This window comes from Heterodontus francisci, chromosome 18, assembly GCF_036365525.1.
Source record: "Heterodontus francisci isolate sHetFra1 chromosome 18, sHetFra1.hap1, whole genome shotgun sequence".
Classification (NCBI taxonomy): Eukaryota; Metazoa; Chordata; class Chondrichthyes; order Heterodontiformes; family Heterodontidae; genus Heterodontus; species Heterodontus francisci.
The window spans coordinates 28,810,738-28,832,405 of record NC_090388.1 but is presented as its reverse complement, the minus strand read 5'-3'; the positions used below and the strand labels follow the sequence as shown (position 1 = coordinate 28,832,405).

Genomic DNA, 21,668 nt, shown 5'->3' with positions numbered 1-21,668 from the left:
GGCAGCAGGCAGATAGAGAGACAGCAAGAAAAGTATTTCAGAATCATGGGTCTGAATTTTCCCAGCCCATTGGGGAATTGGGCTGGAAAGTGGGAGGGCTGGCAACATGATTACGAGGGGAAGGTGTTGGGTGGGGAGCTTGTGACTTCCCACCGCCATGGCATATTGTCAGCAGCGGCATGGTCACCCACCAGGCTGCCAATTGAGCCATTTAACAGTCCAATTAAGGGCCACTTCCCAAGCCCTCCAAGCAAGTTCCCGGGGGGGCCCTACTTTGTGGGCACTCCATGGTCCACAGAGGGGCCCCCAAGTGGTGATGGCACCACCGATGCACCGCGATCCCGCCCTACCCAGATCCCAGGGGCCTTCCTGCCTAGCCCCAACTTCCTGCCCAACACCTTGCCAGTGAGTTGCCCTCATCCTGGAGCTGCAGCCTCAGCAGTGGCTAGTGGTGGTGCTGCTGACACTGCTGAGCTGCCGGCCCTCTGATTGGGCCAGCAGCTCTAGGAAGTGGGCTGCTGTCCTCAATTGGATGGTGGCAATATACCGCCTGTCAAAGCGGGGTCACCTCCTGCTCTTGGCCCCAGCAGAGAGACTTCCAGGTAAGCTGAAAAATTCAGCCCACGCATTCAGAGCTAACAAAAGAAACAAAAAGGTAATACGAAAGAGCTGAAGGCAAGAGTCACAAACTGAGACACAAGATGAGAGACAATAAGCAATGTAGAAGAAATATTTTAGATCATAAGTAGAATGCTTTTTAAATTACTAGGCACTTGCCATTAATTGACATTTTCCTTTCAAATTACCTGGACACGGCTGGGTCCAACAAAGCAACAGATTGCATTTTCATTTGCTGAACCTCAGAATGAAACTTTTCAACTTCTTCTGTTAATCGTTCCTATGAAGAACAATAATTAAGTAGGTTTCAACATCAAAACATAAGCTTTTGTAACACAACAATGTGCAATTATCAGAAATAATAGCCTGATATTCGCTGGCTGTGACACTATAGTACTATAGTAGTGAAGAAATAACAGTGAATGACTTTACTATCATCACTAAAATTCCAGGAAATTATGGCGTTAGTACCACTGTTATAGCAACATCATAATTTGCTGGATATTCGTGCTCTGCCGCAACAATCTCTGAAACTTGTAAAGGTTCGTAATGCAAGCTCCGCCACCATTTGAACCAGTTGCGATGGCCAATTTGCCACATTTAGATCAGTTTTATCACTGCCTGCCGGAATGGCATTTCAAAAAGCACTGGCAGGTTGTGCTCAATAAATCTGTTACTACTGGGATGATTACGTGACAGCTAACTGATGAAATTTAACACATAGTACATCAAATAATGCCAGAGCAATACTGTACAGTCTTCCAATGACAATATAGTGTTTTTATAATTTCAAAGCTGATTTTCAAAGTGATAAATTACTTTATTAGATGATGGTCAATCAAGTAATTGCAAGCAGTGAGATTTTCTATGAATTGCTATTCAGATTTTCGAATTAATCTTGGATTTACCATTTAAGGAGTTGAACCAATAACAGAAAGGTACAGTTAAGTTCTTATTACATTTGTGATTTGGCATGACCATTAAGAATTTACAAATTATCAGCAACATCCTGGAGATACCTTATTGACATAAATAAGGCAGCACATTTAACTCATGGGCCGAGAATTTTACTTCCCCGACCAGTTGAGAGCAGGTAGTTCAGAAAATTACGTGGAACCTGGAATTTGGGATTTCCCTGCACACTGGAGATTTAACTCCACATTGTGTGCATGACATCATCAATTGGTTCCCCATCTGGAAGTCAGCCTTATTGGCAGGCTGGCTTCCAGTTGGATGGGGAACTAGTTGGTGAAAGTTATAGTACCAGGTAAGTATGCGCTGGTGTAGGGGTACGGACTTGATCTCGGGTGGTGGGGGGTGTCAATCGGAGGCAAGGGGCTGATTGGGGAGGGGTGGCGATCCTGGAGAGAGCTTCCAATCCTGGGATCCTGGGGAGGGAGCATGGGGGAGGCCGTGGGGGGACTGGAAGCCAGGGAGGGGTGGTAGGACGCCTGGCAGGCAAATCTGAAGCTTGGATGAGCTGTGGGGGGGGGCGGCGGTGAGGTCAGAGACCTGGGGGGGGTGAGGTCGGAGGCCTGGGGGTTGGAGGGGGAGGGAAGAGGGCTGTAGGGGGGTGAGGTCAGAGGCCTGGTGGGGTGGGGGGGAGGTCAGAAGCCTGGGGAGGAAGGTTGGGTTAGGAGGTCACAGGCCTGGTGGAAGAAGAGGTCAGAGGCATTGCAGGGGGATGGTGCCCGTTTGCAGGAGTTCCACTGGCAGGCACACTGAATGCAGGAGGTAGCTTTAAAGGCACTCACCTCCTGGATTCGTCAAGTACTCACCTTGTTGGAGCTGATGAGTTTCCCAAGGTTCAGGAAACCTGGCTGACCACAGTTAAATGGGAAAATCTGAATGACAGTGAGGCTGACAGGCTTATTCTCATTCTTAACATTTAACTTAATTTAAGAAGTGTGAAGTGATTCATTTTGGCAGGAAGAATGAGGAGAGGCGATATAAATTAAGGACTGAGATGACGAGAACTTACTTCACGCAAAGGGTTGTGAATCTTTGGAATTCTCTACTCCAGGGAGTTGCAGGTGCTCCATCATTGAATACATTTAAGGCTGGGATAGTCAGATTTTTGGTGTCTCAGGGAATAAATGGATTTTTTTTTTAGAACATTACAGCGCAGTACAGGCCCTTCGGCCCTTGATGTTGCGCCGACCTGTGAAACCATCTGACCTACACTATTCCATTTTCATCCATATGTCTATCCAATGACCACTTAAATGCCCTTAAAGTTGGCGAGTCTACTACTGTTGCAGGCAGGGCGTTCCACGCCCCTACTACTCTCTGCGTAAAGAAACTACCTCTGACATCTGTCCTATATCTTTCACCCCTCAACTTAAAGCTATGTCCCCTCGTGTTTGCCATCATCATCCGAGGAAAAAGACTCTCACTATCCACCCTATCTAACCCTCTGATTATCTTGTATGTCTCTATTAAGTCACCTCTCCTCCTCCTTCTCTCCAACGAAAACAACCCCAAGTCCCTCAGCCTTTCCTCGTAAGACCTTCCCTCCATACCAGGCAACATCCTAGTAAATCTCCTCTGCACCCTTTCCAAAGCTTCCACATCCTTCCTATAATGCGGTGACCAGAACTGCACGCAATACTCAAGGTGCGGCCTCACCAGAGTTTTGTACAGCTGCAGCATGACCTCGTGGCTCCGAAACTCGATCCCCCTACTAATAAAAGCTAACACACCATATGCCTTCTTAACAGCCCTATTAACCTGGGTAGCAACTTTCAGGGATTTATGTACCTGGACACCAAGATCTCTCTGCTCATCTACACTACCAAGAATCTTCCCATTAGCCCAGTACTCTGCATTGCTGTTACTCCTTCCAAAGTGAATCACCTCACACTTCTCCGCATTAAACTCCATTTGCCATCTCTCAGCCCAGCTCTGCAGCCTATCTATGTCCCTCTGTACCCTACAACACCCTTCGACACTATCCACAACTCCACCGACCTTCGTGTCATCCGCAAATTTACTAACCCACCCTTCTACACCTTCATCCAGGTCATTTATAAAAATGACAAACAGCAGTGGCCCCAAAACAGAACCTTGCGGTACACCACTAGTAACTAAACTCCAGGATGAACATTTGCCATCAACCACCACCCTCTGTCTTCTTTCAGCTAGCCAATTTCTGATCCAAAGCTCTAAATCACCTTCAACCCCATACTTCTGTATTTTCTGCAATAGCCTACCGTGGGGAACCCTATCAAACGCCTTACTGAAATCCATATGCACCACATCCACGGCTTTACCCTCATCCACCTGTTTGGTCACCTTCTCGAAAAACTCAATAAGGTTTGTGAGGCACGACCTACCTTTCACAAAACCGTGCTGACTATCGCAAATGAACTTATTCTTTTCAAGATGATTATAAATCCTATCTCTTATAACCCTTTCCAACATTTTACCCACAACCGAAGTAAGGCTCACAGGTCTATAATTACCAGGGCTGTCTCTACTCCCCTTCCTGAACAAGGGGACAACATTTGCTATCCTCCAGTCCTCCGGCACTACTCCTGTCGACAATGACGACATAAAGATCAACAACAACGGCTCTGCAATCTCCTCCCTGGCTTCCCAGAGAATCCTAGGATAAATCCCATCTGGCCCAGGGGACTTATCTATTTTCACTCTTTCCAAAATTGCTAACACCTCCTCCTTGTGAATCTCAATCCCATCTAGCCTAGTAGGCTGTATCTCAGTAATCCCCTCGGCAACATTTTCTTTCTCTACTGGATTTGACGAGTGAACAGGAAAGTGGAGTTGAAGCCTAAGCTCAACCATGATCATATTGAATTGTGGAGCAGGCTCGATGGGCCATATGGTCTACTCCGGCTGCTATTTCTTGTGTTCTTGTATATGTGCAAAAATTATTGAAGGTGGCAGGGCAGGTTGAGAAAGTGGTTAATAAAGCATATGGGATCCTGGGCTTTGTAAGTAGGGGAATAGAGTTCAAAAACAAACCTATAGAAAACACTGGTTCGGTTCAGCTGGAGTACTGTGTCCAGTTCTAGGTACCACACTTTAGGAAGAATGTTAAGGCATTGGAGAAGGTGCAGAAAATATTCCATGGAACTTAAGTTACGAGGATAGGTTGGAGAAGCTACGGCTGTTCTCCTTGGAGAAGGGAACATTAAGAGGTGGTTTGGTAGGAGTGTGCAAAATCATGAGGGGTCAGGACAGTGTAGTTAGGGAGAAACTGTTCCCATTGGCGGAAGGATAAAGAACCAGAGGGCACCGATTTAAAGTAATTGGCAAAAGAAGCAATGGTGACATGAGGAAAAAACCTTTTTACACAGCAGGTGATTAGGATCTGGAATGCACTGCCTGAGAGTGTGATGGAGGCAGATTCAATCGAGGCCTTCAAAAGAGAATTGGATAATTATCTGAACAGAAAAGGGCTGCGGGGTAGTGGGACTAAATGAGTTGCTCTTGTAGAGAGCAGGCTTGGAGAAGACAAGCCAAATGACCTCCTTCTGTGTTGTAACAATTCTATGATTAACATGTCAACCCGCCTCTTAGGTGTGGGTTGCTTGCCAGTTAACCTTCCCACCTCAGTTAAAGCTGGCAGTAAGCAGGTTGGATGCAGGTCTGAGTCAGGAATCTGACTTTAAACTACGTACCTGGCCCAAACCCAACTTTTTTTTGTTTAAATGCCCCCCTGTGGATATTCTATAGCAAGGTGTGCCACACACTGGAAGGAGTCAAATTCATACCCATTAATCTCTGCAGGGCAGTTCAGCATCTCACTTGGGGTTATTAGAGAACTGTTGAGTGAAGGTAATATGCTTTCCCTAAAAGAGGAAATGCCAGATGGCCAGTGAATGTGTATTGCTGTTAACATGTATGGACAGAGGGCCTGTTCATTTTTCTAATCCATGGAGAGAATTTCAACAGAGAAAAAAATGAGGGAATCATAATTGAAGAAAAAAAAGGCACTTCTTCATCTACTTATGAAAATCTCCATGACTGATTTTAAAAGTCATCACTTATCTTGTAATAGAATGCTATCTCTTATTTATACAGGTCATACTTTTGTCAAATACAACAGTCATTGTTTAAAGATTATGATAATTGAACCGTTAATGTTTTCCAAAATAGCTAAAAAATAAAGGAAGAAATCTGCAATGCATGTATAAATAACAAATTTACAATTTTGCTGCAACTAGCAAACAGCAAAAATCTTCCCTGATTCTTAAGCGTTCACTTTTGAACCAACCAATTCGCTTCACATTTTTAAACATGCTATCGAATTCAGCACAAATAATGTTCTTATTCCTTATTTGTCCATAGACAGCAGTTCTCATGTAATCACAAATATAACAATAATCATTATGTTAATTGTCACCAAATTAGTAGTTGACATTAATGAAACTACAAAAATCTTTTTCCGTGACCATGTTATTAATTACAATAAATGGTTTGGCCTCAGTAAATATACCTGACAAACAGAAGTAAGTGAAACTATAATTACTGCACTTATAGATCAAAAAGGATAGAAAAGGATCACATTATCAAAGGTATACTGCAGGGCACCAAATAGCAGAAAGGAGGTAGACGGAGAAATATGTAGGTAAATATATGAAATGATTTAAAAAAACAGAAACATAATCGAGCGATTTCAACTAATACTACATATACTGGCAGGAGAGGAAGAAAATGGGGAGAAAGGAATGGAATTTTTTCAGTGTGTACAAGACTGCCTTCTGATCCAATATGTAAAAAGTCCAATAAAGGTGGAAGCACTGCTAAACCTAGTAATGGGAAATGAAATGGAGCAGAAAATAGCAGGAAGTGTGGGAGAGCATTGAGGAAGTAGTGATAGAACCATAGAAAAGTTACGGCACAGAAGGAGGCCATTCAGCCCATCGTGTCTGTGCCGGCTGAAAAAAAAACTAGCTGCCCCAATCTAATCCCACCTTCCAGCACCTGATCTGTAGCCTTGCAGGGTACTGCACTTCAGGTGCAGGTCCAGGTACCTTTTAAATGAGTTGAGAGGTTCTGCCTCCACCACTGATCCGGGCAGTGAATTCCAGACACCCACCACCTTCTGGGTGAAAAAGTTTTTCATCATGCCCCCTCTAATCCTTCTACCAATCACCTTAAATCTGTTCCCCCTGGTAATTGATCTCTCTGCTAGGGGAAGCAGGTCCTTCCTGTCTACTCTACCTAGGCCCCTCATAATTCTGTACACCTCAATTAAGTCACCCCTCAGCCTCCTCTGTCCTAAGGAAAACAACCCTAGCCTATCCAATCTTCCCTCATAGCTTCAACTTTCAAGTCCTGGCCACATTCTTGTAAATCTCCTCTGTATTCTCTCCAGAGCAATTACGTCCTTACTGTAATGTGGTGATCAGAACTGTACGCAATACTCCTGCTGTGGCCTAACCAGCATTTTATACAGTTCCAGCATTACATCCCTGTTTTTGTATTCTATACTTCGGCCAATAAAGGAAAGCATTCTATATGCCTTCTTCACCACACTATCTACCTGTCCTGCCACCTTCAGGGACCTGTAGACATGCACTCCAAGATCCAAGGTCTCTCACTTCTTCTACCCCTCTCAATATCCTCCCATTTATTGTGCATTCTCTTGCTTTGTTTGCCCTCCCCAAATGCATTACCTAACACTTCTCCGGATGGAATTCCATTTGCCACTTTTCTGCCCACTCAACCAAACCATTGATATCATTCTGGAGTTTACAGCAATCCTCTTCACTATAAACTACACGGACAATTTTTATGTCATCTGCAAATTTCCCGATCATGCCTCCCACATTTAAGTCCAAATCATTAATATATACCACAAACAGCAAGGGACCCAACACTGCGCCCTGTGGAATGCCACTGGAAACTGTCTTCCATTCACAAAGTCATCCATCGACCATTACCCTTTGTTTCCTGTCACCGAGCCAATTTTGGATCCAACGAGTCACATTCCCCTGTATCCCATCGGCTTTTACTTTTCTGAACAGTCTGCCATGTGGGACCTTGCCAAATGCCTTACTAAAATCCATGTAGACCACATCCATTGCTCTAACCTCATCAATCCTCCTTGTTACTTCCTCAAAAAATTCAATTAAGTTAGTAAGATACGATCTTCCCTTAAAAAAACCATGCTGACTATCCCTGATTAATCCATGCTTTTCTAAGTGGCAGTTTATCCTATCTCTCAGAATTAATTCTAATAATTTGCCCACCACCAAGGTCAGACTGACAGGCCTATAATTATTATTTGGTCTATCGCACGCACACTTTTTAAACAATGGTACAAAGTTTGCAGACCTCCATTCCTCTGGTACCTTGCCTGTATCTAGTGAGGATTTGAAGATGATCCTCAGAGCATCTACTATTTTTTTCCTGGCTTCCTTTAACAGCCTGGGATACAATCCATCCGGCCCTGGTGATTTTTCCACTTTTAAAGATGTCAGACCCTCTCATACTTCCTCTTTCATTATGCTTATCGTATCTAATATTTCACACTCCTCCTCCTTTAATACAATGTCTGCATCATCCCTCTCCTTTGTGAAGATAGGGACAAAAAACTCATTAAGAACCCTGCCCAAATCTTCTGCATCCACACATAAGTTCCCTTGTACATCTCTGATAGGCCCTACCCTTTCCTTAGTTATCCTCTTTTTCTTAATGTACTGATAAAACATATTTGGGTTTTCCTTGATTTTACCTGCCAATAATTTTTCATGTCCTCTCTTTGCTTTCCTAATTTCCTTTGTTACTTCACCCCTGCACTTCCTGTACTCCTCTAGCCTTTCTAAAGTATTACGTTTTTTGTGACTGTCATAAGCTTTCTTTTTCTGCTTTATCTTTCACTGTATGCTTCTAGATAACCAGGGGGCTCTAGATTTGTCAGTACCACCCTTTTTCTTTGTGGGGCCATGTCTACATTGTGCCTGTCGAATCTCGCTTTTGAATGCCTTCTACTGGTTTACCACTGATTTTCCTTCAAGTAGTTGTATCCAGTCCACTTTTGTCAAGTCACCTCTCAGCTTCGTAAAATTTGCCTTCCACAATTTAGAACTTTTATTCCTGTTCTATCTTTGTCCTTTTCCATGATTATGCTAAAACTAACTATACTATGGTCACTATCTCCAAAATGGTCACCCACTGCTACTTCATCCACTTGCCCAGCTTCAGTTCCGAAGACTAAATCTAGAATTGCACCCTCTCTCATTGGGCTTGTTACGTACTGGCTAAAAAAGTTCTCTTGAATGCAGTTCAAGAATCTTGTGGCCTCTGTGCTCTTCACACTGTTTGTATCCCAGTTGACATTAGGGTAGTTGAAATCCCCAACTATTATTGCCCTATTGTTTTTGCACTCAGAAATTTGCCGACATATTTGTTCCTCTATCTCCCTCTCACTATTTGGGGGTCTATAGTACACTAATAGTGTGGCTGCCCCCTTTTTATTTCTGAGTTCAACCCATATGGCCTCATTTGATGATTCATTTTGCATATCATCCCTTCTCACAGCTGTTATCCTTAACCAATAATGAATGCTACATCCTCTCCTTTTTTATCCCCCTCTCTATCCTGCCTGAAAACTCTAGATCCAGGGATGTTGAGCTGCCATTTTTGTCCCTCTTTAAGCCAAGTTTCCGTTATAGCAACGCTATCATGTTGCCATGTGTCTATCTGTGCCAGCAGCACATCAGCTTTATTTGCTATACTCCTTGCATTTAAATAAATACCTTTTAACACTGCCAAATTCCTGTGCTGCACACTTTTTAACCTTTGTTTCTTCTGTCTTTCAGAGCCACTTGCTAATTTTCTGCCTCCGGCTCCCTGCTCTGAATTTGTCCTATCTGAAATTGCCCTCAGGTTCTCATCCCCCTGCCAATCTAGTTTAAAACATCCCCAACAGCACTAGCAAATCTTCCTGCAAGGATATTTCACCCAGTCTTGTTCGGGTGCAGACCGCCTGGCTTGTACAGGTCCCACCTTCCCCAGAACCGATACCATTGTCCCAGAAATCTGAAGCCTCCCTCCTGCATCATCTCTCCAGCCAAGCTTTCATCTGGTATATTCTCCTATTTCTATACTCACAGGCATGTGGCCATGGGAGTAATCCGGAGATTACTACCTTTGAGGTCCTGCTTACTAATTACTTTCCTAATTCCCGAAACCTGCAGGAACTCATCCCTTTTTCTATGTTGTTGGCATCAATGTGGAGCACGACCTCTGGCTGTGCACCTTCGCCCTCCAGAATGCTCCGTAGCCGCTTGGTGAAATCCATGACCCTTGCACCAGGGAGACAATATACCATCCTGAAATCACGTCTGTGACCACAGAAATGCCTGTCTGTTTCCCTAACTATAGAATCTCCCACCACTACTGCTCTCCTGACTTTTCTCCTCCTTCCCTGCATGGCTGAGCCACGCATAGTATTATGGCCATGACTCTTGGTGCATTCTTCAGAGGAACTCTCTCTCCCATCGGTACTCAGAACTGAATACCGGTTAGAAGGTGAGATGCCCTCCGGGGACTCCTGCACTACCTGCTTTGTCCTTCTTGTCTATTTGGCAGCCACCCAGTCCCTCTCTGTCTGCGCTCCCTTAAGCTGTGGGGTGACTATCTCCTGAAACGTTCTATCCATGTATCTCTCATCCTCGCAAATGCACCTCAGCTGCTCCTCGAGTTCCAAATTTCGGCACTGTAGTTTTTTTGCATTCTGTGGCACAATGCACATGTAGTTCTCTAGGTACTGTCCTGGAGTCCCCACATGGCACAGGATGTGTATTCAACAGGTATGAGCAGCCCTACCATGCCTTGAATTATTTATTTACTGCACTAAAAATTGGAAGTTAAATAAACACAATAATATGGTTATAAATAGAACAAACAAACTGGTAACCCCTACTGACTACTGGTATTTTAGCTTCTGCTTAGTAGATAGACTTAAATGGTACAGAAAAATAAAATCAACAGAAAAAAGAAAATAAGAAAGTAAGAAAATACCAACCAGATACTCACTGACCAGCGCCTTGTGTCTTGCCACTCTCTCTCCCCTCTCACACTGTTTGTAGCTCTGTTGTCTCACCCAGTCAATCACCTACCTGTTTCCCTGTGATGTCCACTTAGCAAAACGAATCTACCTTACCACTATTATTATACCCTACCAATGCTAAAATGTTACCAATAGTAGTAATAAGCTCAGTAATAAACCTTACTGCTTTAAAATAAAACAGAACAGTAGACTCACCAGCTGTTCCCTTCTGCTTGTGTGCCTTAATTAACTATAAGGTAGTTACATAAATTTTAATTCTCAGTTTTTTTTTTCTAATTTGTAGCTATTTACACATGCACCCTGACAGTAATGTACTAACCCACCTATTTACATATACTCCCTAACTGCAGTTACTCACCAACCAATAATCTTACAGCTTTCCTGCGATATCACTGTTCTCTTCTTTTCCAAACTCAGACATGCCTGGACTCCTGTCCGCTGCTCTCCCGGAAGGTAAGTGTTGTAGGCTGCGATCCTCGGGCTTTATTTAACTGCTCCCCACTCTGTGTTCCTTCTGCAGATCCTGTCTGGTAAGTGTTGTAGGCCATGATCCTCGGGCTTTCACAACATAAGGTATAAGATAATGATTGAGGGAGGTAAAGATAGCGCGAAGACAAAAAAAAAGATTGGAAAAAGCCTGCCATCAGAGAATGAGGTTGTAGCTAAGGAAGGCAAAGTGGAGAAAAATATTGAGAGTCAAAGAGGTAGGACAGTGGACAATATTTGAAGGGGAGATGAATAGAGTTCAGGAGAAACATATTTCACTATAAATTGGAACTGCCAATAATGAGGTGCCATGGATAAATGAAGAGGCATTTTTTAATTTATTCATGGGATGTGTACGTCACTGGCAAGGCCTGTATTTATTGCCTTGAGAGGGTGATGGTAAGCTGCCTTCTTGAAACACTGCAGTCTGTGTGGTGAAGGAACTCCCACAATGCTGTTAGGGAGAGAGTTCCAGGATTTTGATCCAGAGGTGATGGTATATTTCCAAGTCAAGATGGTGTGTGACTTGGAAGGGAACTTGCAAATGGTGGTGTTCCCATGCACCTACTGTCCTTGTTCTTCTAGGTGATTGAAATCATGGATTTGGAAGGTGCTGTTGAAGGTGCCTTGACGAGTTGCTGTAGTGCATCTTGTAGACGGTACACACTGCAGCCACAATGTGCTGGTGGAGGAGGGAGCAAATGTTTAAGGTGGTGGATTGGGTAAAATTGAATCGAAAGAAAATGGCATTTGCAAAGTACATAAAAATAAAGGAGAAAAAGACAAAAGAGAACATGACGAGCTTAGGACAAAGGTTAAAAAGAGAATTTGGAAGGCAAAATAAAATATGAAATAAAAATATATATTTAAAGAAATAGTAAATTACTCTATAGGCACATAAATAACAAAAGAATTAAGATGGGGACATTCAGATGAGCAAGATAAACTCACAGGAGATAATACTAAAATAGCTGGGAAATTTAACAGATACTTTGCCTCAGTTTTCACTGAAGAAACTATCAAAGAAGAAATGACAATGGCAGTAGAAGAAGTCAAAAGGGATATTACAATTGTGAAGACAGAAAGAATGGAGCTCATGAGGGTTGAATTCGATTGCACTGGAAAATAGCCACAAGATTGTGATACGCAATTATCCCAAGCCCTTTCATTGCAATGTAGGCAATACAACAGCTAACACACTGTTGATTGGCTGGATGCATCAGTAGGGGTCAATACTGTGAGAGGCTAACCACTTAAAGACAGAATGCACAGATTAAAGCTAGCCAGCAGGTCTAAAAGGGAAAGTGCATCTTGGCGGGAGCAGGTGCTGGCAGCCGATCAGGAGATGACTCTGACCCAGGAAATAGTGAACAATGGCACAACATGGGAGAGAGTGGGCTCTAAGATTTTTGGATGCTGCACTGAAGGCCTTGATGGAGAAGGTGGAAACAAGGAGGGATGTCCTGTATTTGCAGGTGGAAAGCGGGCCGTCCAGCCACACGCTCAGAAGGCAGTGGGAGCAGATAACCATGAAGGTCAATGCCAGAGGCCAAGCCTCAAGGACTCAGGTGCAGTGCCACAAGAAGTTCAATGACCTCACGAATGGTCAAAGTCAGTGAATGAATGTTCAAGTGCCATATTACCAACTGCACCACCAGCCTCAGGCACTCCCCAATTCACACACTCCCATCACTCACCTACCAACAATCTCTATCAATCAGGACTAAACCTGGCATTCACATGCTTCACCTCACCCTCACACACTTAGCACTGCTGCAAGCCTCAGACGCACACCTCACAGATTGCACAAACTGCCAGAAATTCAACCACATCACCCAAACAGATTGCATGATAGTCACTGACATATTTCTCTCTCTCTTGCAGGATAAGGTGGAGCACAACCTTTTGCAGCAGGAGCTAACAAGAGGCAGGTAACAGGTGTACCAATATGTCCTAGCCCCCATGGAGGAGATGGTGCTGGCCATTATTGGGGTGCACATTGCTGAGGCTATGGCCAGTGACAGGGCTGAAACCATCAAAACTAACAATACCCTCATGCCTAATCCTAATCACTCAATGTTGAAGAGTATGAATGAGTCCAGCACCAACTTGGCACAGGACTTTGTGCAGAGCTTGGAGCCCATCCTTTCCAGCATGCAAGTGATAGCCAACACCATTCGCATACTTGTGGACCCAACTACGATCCACTGTCCGATGGCTGGGGTCACATCTTCCATTGCAGCACAATCAGCAGCCATCCAGTGTCCAAGTGCTGAAGTGGAAACTCAGACTCCTGTCATGTAAAGGCAGCTTTCTGCCATGGAAGCTCAGACTATTGCAAACATGACTGTGGATTAGTGTGCAAAGGGGGTTGCAGGGTGTCACAGTAGTCCAATAACCTGCCTTCTAACAGATTATTAGGATTGCTCAGGTGCAGTCCCAGGCAAGCGGCAGTAGCCTGCTGTCTTCTCTCAGTAAGACAACATTTGCCTTCCCACCCCTGTCACTTTGCCAGCCAGCCCAGCCTGCTGTCATCCATGCCAAAATGGTATAGTTCGCAATCAAGCCTTCTAAGGCCAGAACTGCTTGAGGTCATCCTCCAAGGCCATCTGCAATTTCCTCCACTAAAAGTCAGAAGCCTTCCATCAGCCGTGCTGCAGCCACTGGGGTAGAACTGCATTGAAGCATGAGGACAGGCAAAAGCACATGGAAGGGAGGCAATAAGGCAAAGCACAAAGGTGATTATTGATTTTTGTTTGCAAGATGGCATGATTTCATTTATAACCTTGGTTTGAAACATGTATTTTGTGGTGGCTTTTATTTTTGTATTGTGGCCAAGCAGCAGACTCTGTGATGGGCAGTGACAGAGAGAAGAGAAGGTGTGGGGCTGTCGGTGAATGGGGAATTGGGGTTGTGATTACAGGTATCATACTTGGATGAGTTTTTCATGGACATCCCCTTCTCCTTTCCTCTTCCTCTTTCTCCTCCTCCTCATGCTTCTGCTCCACAGCTGATCGCAGTATAGTTGGTGACAAGGGTTGTTCCCTTATGGTGGCAGCGTACAGCAGACACCTATGAATCTTGACACCTACTCCGCCAGGTATCACAGGGCTCCTCCAAAGCGGTCCAGGCAGCGGAAGCATGGTCAGGATTTTACCAGCAGCAACAAAGTCCCAACGTCAGGATTGAAAACAGAAGGTGTGGCCGTGCAGGCGGGGTGTGGTGGTGGGGGGTGGCGGGGGTGGTGCAAGCTGCACTTGGCTTTCACGGGGTTATAATTTGTTCTTACATGTCACCTTGATGTGTGTATCTTCAATGAATTCTGAAATGGTGCACCACAAAAAGAATCCTTTACTTTCTTTGCACACTGCTGGACCATTAACAGTTCGCTGGCTCCTACAAAGGGTGTGATGGAAAGGACCACAATGAATGAGGTCAATGCATTTCCCATGGCCAGGGGATCGGAAAATGGTAAAGGGAAGGCAAGAAAACAGCAATAGGGCTGTAGAAGGTAGAAGATTTATTGGATTGACTGGTTGTGTAAGTAAGACTTATGTGAGCCTCCACTGCGCACATTTTGCACCTTGCCTGGTGTCCCTCGGGCTCTTCGTTCTGTTGCGCCTGGTTACCACTCCCCTCGATATTCTCATCCTCAGAGGAGGCCTCGCGCCCTAGAAGGTCCCCATTTTTCAAAGCTTCTCCCCTCTGTAGCACCAAATCGTGCAGAGCACAGCAGAGCACCACAATACGCGAAACCCTTGCTGGGGTATATTGAAGGGCCCCACCAGATCACCTAATTCAGTGTGGTCCTTCCCATCACACCCTTTGCAGGAACCAGCATCTGAACTGCATCTTCAGAAGCCCTATGGACTGCTCAATGGTCGCTCAATTTGCCCTGTGGCAGTTGTTGTATTTCTCCTCTGCATCTGTGTTTGAGTTCCTCACAGGCGTTAAGTAGCCATCTCTTTGCTGGGCAGCCCTTGTCATCCACTATCCATCCTTGAAGGCACGTGGGGGTCTGAAAAGGTCGGGCATCTGGGACTGCCTTTGTATGTAGGCATCATGGCAGCTTCCCAGGAACCTTGCACAGATCTGAAGGATCTGTTTGCGGTGGTCACAGACCAGTTAAACCTTGAGTGAGTGGAAGTCCTTCCTGTTGATGAAGGCTGCTGCCTGGTCTGTGGACAGCTTGGTGGCCACATGCATGCATTCGATGACAGCCTGCACCTGGGGAAATCCAGTGATGGCCCCGAATCCTATGGCCCTTTCAGCCCGTCTGTTCGGATGAGTGCAGAAGCACACATCTTGGCTAGTCCTCTTGAAGATGCATTGGTGACCAGCTTGATGCAGCAATGAGCCACAGACTGGGAGGTCCCACAGGTATCTCCAGAAGATCCCTGGAATGATCCTGAGGCGTAGAAATTCAGCGCCACAGTGACTTTCAAAGCCCCATCCCATAGGGCTCAGCTCCTCCTCCATCATGCACATAGCTCACTGACCATCTCCCTGGAGAGGCACAGTCTTCAGCGACACTGCTGCTCTAACATTTGCAGGAAGCTGAGCCTCTGACAGTAGACGTTCTCTGGTGGGTAGCGTCATCGATGAGCAAGTGCCTCTCTGCGCCCTCCTTGTCTGAGCCCCCCCTTCTTGGCTTATGATCCTGATGCCTCTCCAGGTGTTGCTGCCCCATTCCTGGTGGCTGCAGCTCCCTCCCTCTCTGATGTTCCTCAAGCCTGAGTGAATGAGGCCCACTGGAAATAGCTGCACTCAGTTTTCTGGGCCTCTAACCACCACCCCCCAACCCCTTTACTTCATACATACAAGTGCCATGTCAAAGGGGACACACAATCAAAATGCCTCTGCTGTGCTAGCCAAGTTTGTGTTTGCTCCTGATTGATATTGCCGCTGTTTACTCAATATCACACACCTTGCCAAGCCACACTACCTTTCGCAATGGCTACCACCTGCAACCAACACTAATCTTCTGCTCAGCCTCCGCCTCATTATAGTTGGCAAGGCTCTGAAGCTCCAATTTTCCCGTATGCCCCTCGTAAAATGAGAAAAAGCTGGTAAAATTACAGTTAATTGCCCGTTTAACAGGCTTAATTACCTTCCCACTACATTCCAGCGTGGCCTCCTCCCATCAGCCTGGCCACCTCTGGTAATGTCCGCTCATGACATAACCACATTGGGCTTCTCTCCCAAACCTTTTGCCACCATTGTACCACCCCTGCTGCCTCTCAGCCCATCTCCAAAGTGGTCAGAAAATCCCAGCTGTTGTTTCAGCACGCTAATGGTCTGTTCTGTCACATTTTGAGTGGCAGCATGGCTTTCATTGTATGCATACTGTGCACATGTGTGTGAGTTGTGCACTGGAGTCATTAGCCATCTAGTCAGCAGATAGCTCTCATCACCCAGTAGCTGCTCTTTGACCTGCCATTGTGGCTCAAATGCAGCTGGCACAGTGTACTGCTGCAGAATGAAGGCATCATGACTGCTGCCAGAATACCAGGCATTGACCTGCATAATTTGCTGGTAATGTACACACACCAGCTGGACTTTGAGGGACTGGAATCCTTTCTGGTTCCAGGATAGGGCTGAGCTGATTTGCAGCATTTGCAAAGCAATATGGATGCAGTCTACAGCATTCTGCACCATGGGGAAGCCTGCAATCCCAGTGAAGCTATGTGCTTGCTCCATCTGCTTCTCGCTGATGAGAATGAAATGTAGTTAGCTCTCATTGGGTAGGGAGCCTCAGTGACCTCTCCTGTCTAACAGTGGATGGCAAACTGTGACATGTTGCAAATATCACCAACTCCAGCCTGGAGGTCATGCTGTATTCCAAGGGGAATGCCTACGAGTGCAGTTAAAAAGTTAGTATGCAGGTACAGCAAGAGATTAGAAAGGCAAATAGAATATGTCGTTTATTGCAAGGGGAATGGAATATAAAAGTAAAGATTTGCTACAGTTGTATAGGGCATTGGTGAGACCACATCTGGAGTATTGTGTCCAGTTTTGGTCTCCTTACTTAAGAAAGGATAGAATTGCAGCAGAAGCAGTTCAGAGAAGGTTCATTCACCTAATTCCTGGAAGGTAGGGGTTATCTTATGAGGAAAGGTTGGACAGGTTGGGCCTGTATCCATTGGCGCTTAGAAGAATGAGAGGTGATCTTATTGAAACATATAAGATCCTGAGGGGACTTGATAGGGTGGATGTTGAAAGGATGTTCCCCCTTATGGGAGAGAATAGAACTAGGGGACACAGTTTAAACATAAGGGGTCTCTCATTTAAGACGGAGATGAGGAGAATTTTTTTCTTTCAGAGTGTTGTTAGTCTGCAGAATTCTCTTCCCCAGACAGTAGAGGAGGCAGGGTCATTGAATATTTTTAAGGCTGAGTTAGATAGATTCTTGATTGACAAGGGAGTCAAAGGTTACAGCAGGTAGACAGGAAAGTAGAGTTGAGGCCACAATCAGATCTTATCAAATGGCGGAGCAGGTTCGAGGGGCCGAATGGCTTACTCCTGTTCCTAATTCATATGTTTGTACGTCTGGAAGCAAATAGAATGTGAAAAGCTTGAAGTCAGCAAAGACTCATTCAGCAGCTGCCACACAAATCCCTGTACACTCTTGTAACTTCAAAAAACTATAAAAAGTACCAAATACTTGCTGAATTGAATCAACATCCAAAAGAAATCAACAGGCGACTAACTGGAAATAGTTGATGATCCCTTTAAATAGCACTGGTGACAGGTCCTTGCTGGTCCTGAACACTGTTCGGCTGTATGAGGTTACAATTTCAGTGTAAGTTTAAAAGTGAATTCCCTTTTGTTTTCGGAGGACCAGGGGACTGCTGGGTAAGTAAAAAGTATATATTTGGGTGGTGGCTGTACCCGAGACACTACACGTGTAGTGTCTCCCACCCACCCTCCTCCTCTAACCAAAAAAAAAGGACTCTGGTGTGCTGATAAGGTAAGCTTTTTATTGAAGAAGTTCTGTCCGTTGGATTGCTAACCTAACAAGTTTTGACTTTTTGTTTGGTTTTTCAGTAGATTTGTTGGGAATTTAGAATAGTGGGAATGGAGGTTAAGGCATGTTCCTCCTGCAGAATGTGGGAGGTAAGGGTCGCCAAGAGTGTCCCTGCTGACTGCATCTGTGGGAAGTGCACCCAACTCCAGCTCCTCGAGAACCGCGTTAGGGAACTGGAGCTGGAGCTGGATGAACTTCGGATCATTCGGGAGGCGGAGGAGGTTATTGAGAGGAGTTATGGGGAGGTAGTCACACCTCAGGTAAAAGAAGTAGGTAGATGGGTTACCGTCAGGGGAAGGAGAGGGAACCAGCAGGCAGTGCAGGGATCCCCTGTGGCCGTTTCCCTCAACAACAGGTATACCGTTTTGGATACTGTTGCGGGGGACGACTTACCAGGGGTAATGCAATGGGGTACGGGTATCTGGCACAGAGTCTGTCCCTGTTGCTCAGAAGGGAAGGGGGAAGAGGAGCAGAACATTAGTCATTGGGGACTCCATAGTTAGGGGAACAGACAGGAGGTTCTGTGGGAACGAGAGAGACTCACGGTTGGTGTGTTGCCTCCCAGGTGCCAGGGTTCGTGATGTCTCGGATCGTGTTTTTGGGTTCCTTAGGGGGGAGGGGGAGCAGCCCCAAGTCGTGGTCCACATAGGCACCAACGACATAGGTAGGAAGAGAGATGGGGATTTAAGACAGAAATTCAGGGAGCTAGGGTGGAAGCTTAGAGCGAGAACAAACAGAGTTGTTATCTCTGGGTTGTTGCCCGTGCCACGTGATAGCGAAGCGAGGAATAGGGAGAGAGAGGAGTTGAACACGTGGCTGCAGGGATGGTGCAGGAGGGAGGGTTTTGGTTTCCTGGATAATTGGGGCTCTTTCTGGGGTAGGTGGGACCTCTACAAACAGGATGGTCTTCACCTGAACCAGAGGGGTACCAATATCCTGGGGGGGGAGATTTGCTAGTGCTCTTCGGGGGGGTTTAAACTAATTCAGCAGGGGAATGGGAACCTAAATTGTAGTGCCAGTGTACAGGATGTTGAGAGTAGTGAGGTCAGGGATATGGTTACAAGGACGCAAGAGGGCACTGGCAAGCAAGAACCTGGTTTAAAGTGTGTCTACTTCAACGCCAGGAGCATCCGGAATAAGGTGGGTGAGCTTGCAGCATGGGTTGGTGCCTGGGATCTCGATGTAGTGGCCATTTCGGAGACATGGGTAGAGCAGGGGCAGGAATGGATGTTGCAGGTTCCGGGATTTAGATGTTTCAGTAAGAACAGAGAAGATGGTAAAAGAGGGGGGGGTGTGGCATTGTTAATCAAGGAAAGTATTACAGCGACAGAAAGGACGTTTGAGGACTCGTCTACTGAGGTAGTATGGGCCGAGGTTAGAAACAGGAGAGGTGAGGTTACCCTGTTGGGAGTCTTTTATAGACCTCCGAATAGTTCCAGAGATGTAGAGGAAAGGATAGCGAAGATGATTCTCGACAGGGGCGAGAGTAACAGGGTAGTTGTTATGGGGGACTTTAACTTTCCAAATATCGACTGGAATTACTATAGTTCGAGTACTTTAGATGGGTCAGTTTTTGTCCAGTGTGTGCAGGAGGGTTTTCTGACACAGTATGTGGACAGGCCAACCAGGGGCGATGCCATATTGGATTTGGTACTGGGAAATGAACCCGGCCAGGTGTTAGATTTAGATGTAGGTGAGCACTTTGGTGATAGTGATCACAATTCGGTTAGGTTTACCTTAGCGATGGGCAGGGACAGGTATATACCGCAGGGCAAAAATTATAGCTAGGGGAAAGGAAATTATGATGCGATTAGGCAAGATTTAGGATGCGTAGGATGGGGAAGGAAACTGCAGGGGATGGGAACAATCGAAATGTGGAGCTTATTCAAGGAGCAGCTACTGTGTGTCCTTGATAAGTATGTACCTGTGAGGCAGGGAGGAAGTTGTCGAGCGAGGGAGCCGTGGTTTACTAAAGAAGTTGAAGCGCTTGTCAAGAGGAAGAAGAAGGCTTATGTTAGGATGAGACGTGAAGGCTCAGTTAGGGCGCTTGAGAGTTACAAGCTAGCCAGGAAGGATCTAAAGGGAGAGCTAAGAAGAGCAAGGAGAGGACACGAGAAGTCATTGGCGGATAGGATCAGGGAAAACCCTAAGGCTTTCTATCGGTATATCAGGAATAAAAGAATGATTAGAGTTAGATTAGGGCCAATCAAGGATAGTAGTGGGAAGTTGTGTGTGGAATCAGAGGAGATAGGGGAAGTGTTAAATGAATATTTTGCGTCAGTATTTACAGTAGAGAAAGAAAATGTTGTTGAGGAGAATACTGAGATTCAGGCTACTAGGCTAGATGGGATTGAGGTTCACAAGGAGGAGGTGTTAGCAATTTTGGAAAGTGTGAAAATAGATAAGTCCCCTGGGCCAGATGGGATTTATCCTAGGATTCTCTGGGAAGCTAGGGAGGAGATTGCAGAGCCTTTGTCCTTGATCTTTATGTCGTCATTGTCGACAGGAATAGTGCCGGAAGACTGGAGGATTGCAAATGTTGTCCCCTTGTTCAAGAAGGGGAGTAGAGGCAGCCCTGGTAATTATAGACCTGTGAGCCTTACTTCGGTTGTGGGTAAAATGTTGGAAAAGGTTACAAGAGACAGGATTTATAATCATCTTGAAAAGAATAAGTTCATTAGAGATAGTCAGCACGGTTTTGTGACGGGTAGGTCGTGCCTCACAAACCTTATTGAGTTTTTCGAGAAGGTGACCAAACAGGTGGGTGCGGGTAAAGCAGTGGATGTGGTGTATATGGATTTCAGTAAGGCGTTTGATAAGGTTCCCCACGGTAGGCTATTGCAGAAAATACAGAAGTATGGGGTTGAAGGTGATTTAGAGCTTTGGATCAGAAATTGGCTAGCTAAAAGAAGACAGAGGGTGGTGGTTGATGGCAAATGTTCATCCTGGAGTTTAGTTACTAGTGGTGTACCGCAAGGATCTGTTTTGGGGCCACTGCTGGTGGCCACACTGGAAGAGGGTGTAGAAGGGTGGGTTAGTAAATTTGCAGATGACACTAAGGTCGGTGGAGTTGTGGATAGTGCCGAAGGATGTTGTAGGGTACAGAGGGACATAGATAGGCTGCAGAGCTGGGCTGAGAGATGGCAAATGGAGTTTAATGCGGAAAAGTGTGAGGTGATTCACTTTGGAAGGAGTAACAGCAATGCAGAGTACTGGGCTAATGGGAAGATTCTTGGTAGTGTAGATGAACAGAGAGATCTTGGTGTCCAGGTGCATAAATCCCTGAAGGTTGCTACCCAGGTTAATAGGGCTGTTAAGAAGGCATATGGTGTGTTAGCTTTTATTAGTAGGGGGATCGAGTTTCGGAGCCACGAGGTCATGCTGCAGCTGTACAAAACTCTGGTGAGACCGCACCTGGAGTATTGCGTGCAGTTCTGGTCACCGCATTATAGGAAGGATGTGGAAGCTATGGAAAGGGTGCAGAGGAGATTT

The 21,668-nt window shown here is 45.5% G+C and overlaps 1 protein-coding gene across 3 annotated transcripts in view; it reads right to left on the bottom strand.

The window, feature by feature from the left end:
• Positions 1-21,668, bottom strand: part of ppfia2 (PTPRF interacting protein alpha 2) — a 572,863-nt gene that overhangs the window by 110,664 nt on the left and 440,531 nt on the right. For all 3 annotated transcript variants that reach the window (XM_068051210.1, XM_068051211.1, XM_068051212.1), the window contains one exon: positions 807-898. In XM_068051210.1, the coding sequence (XP_067907311.1) occupies positions 807-898 (92 nt within the window). The remainder of the gene's footprint in view (positions 1-806; positions 899-21,668) is intronic.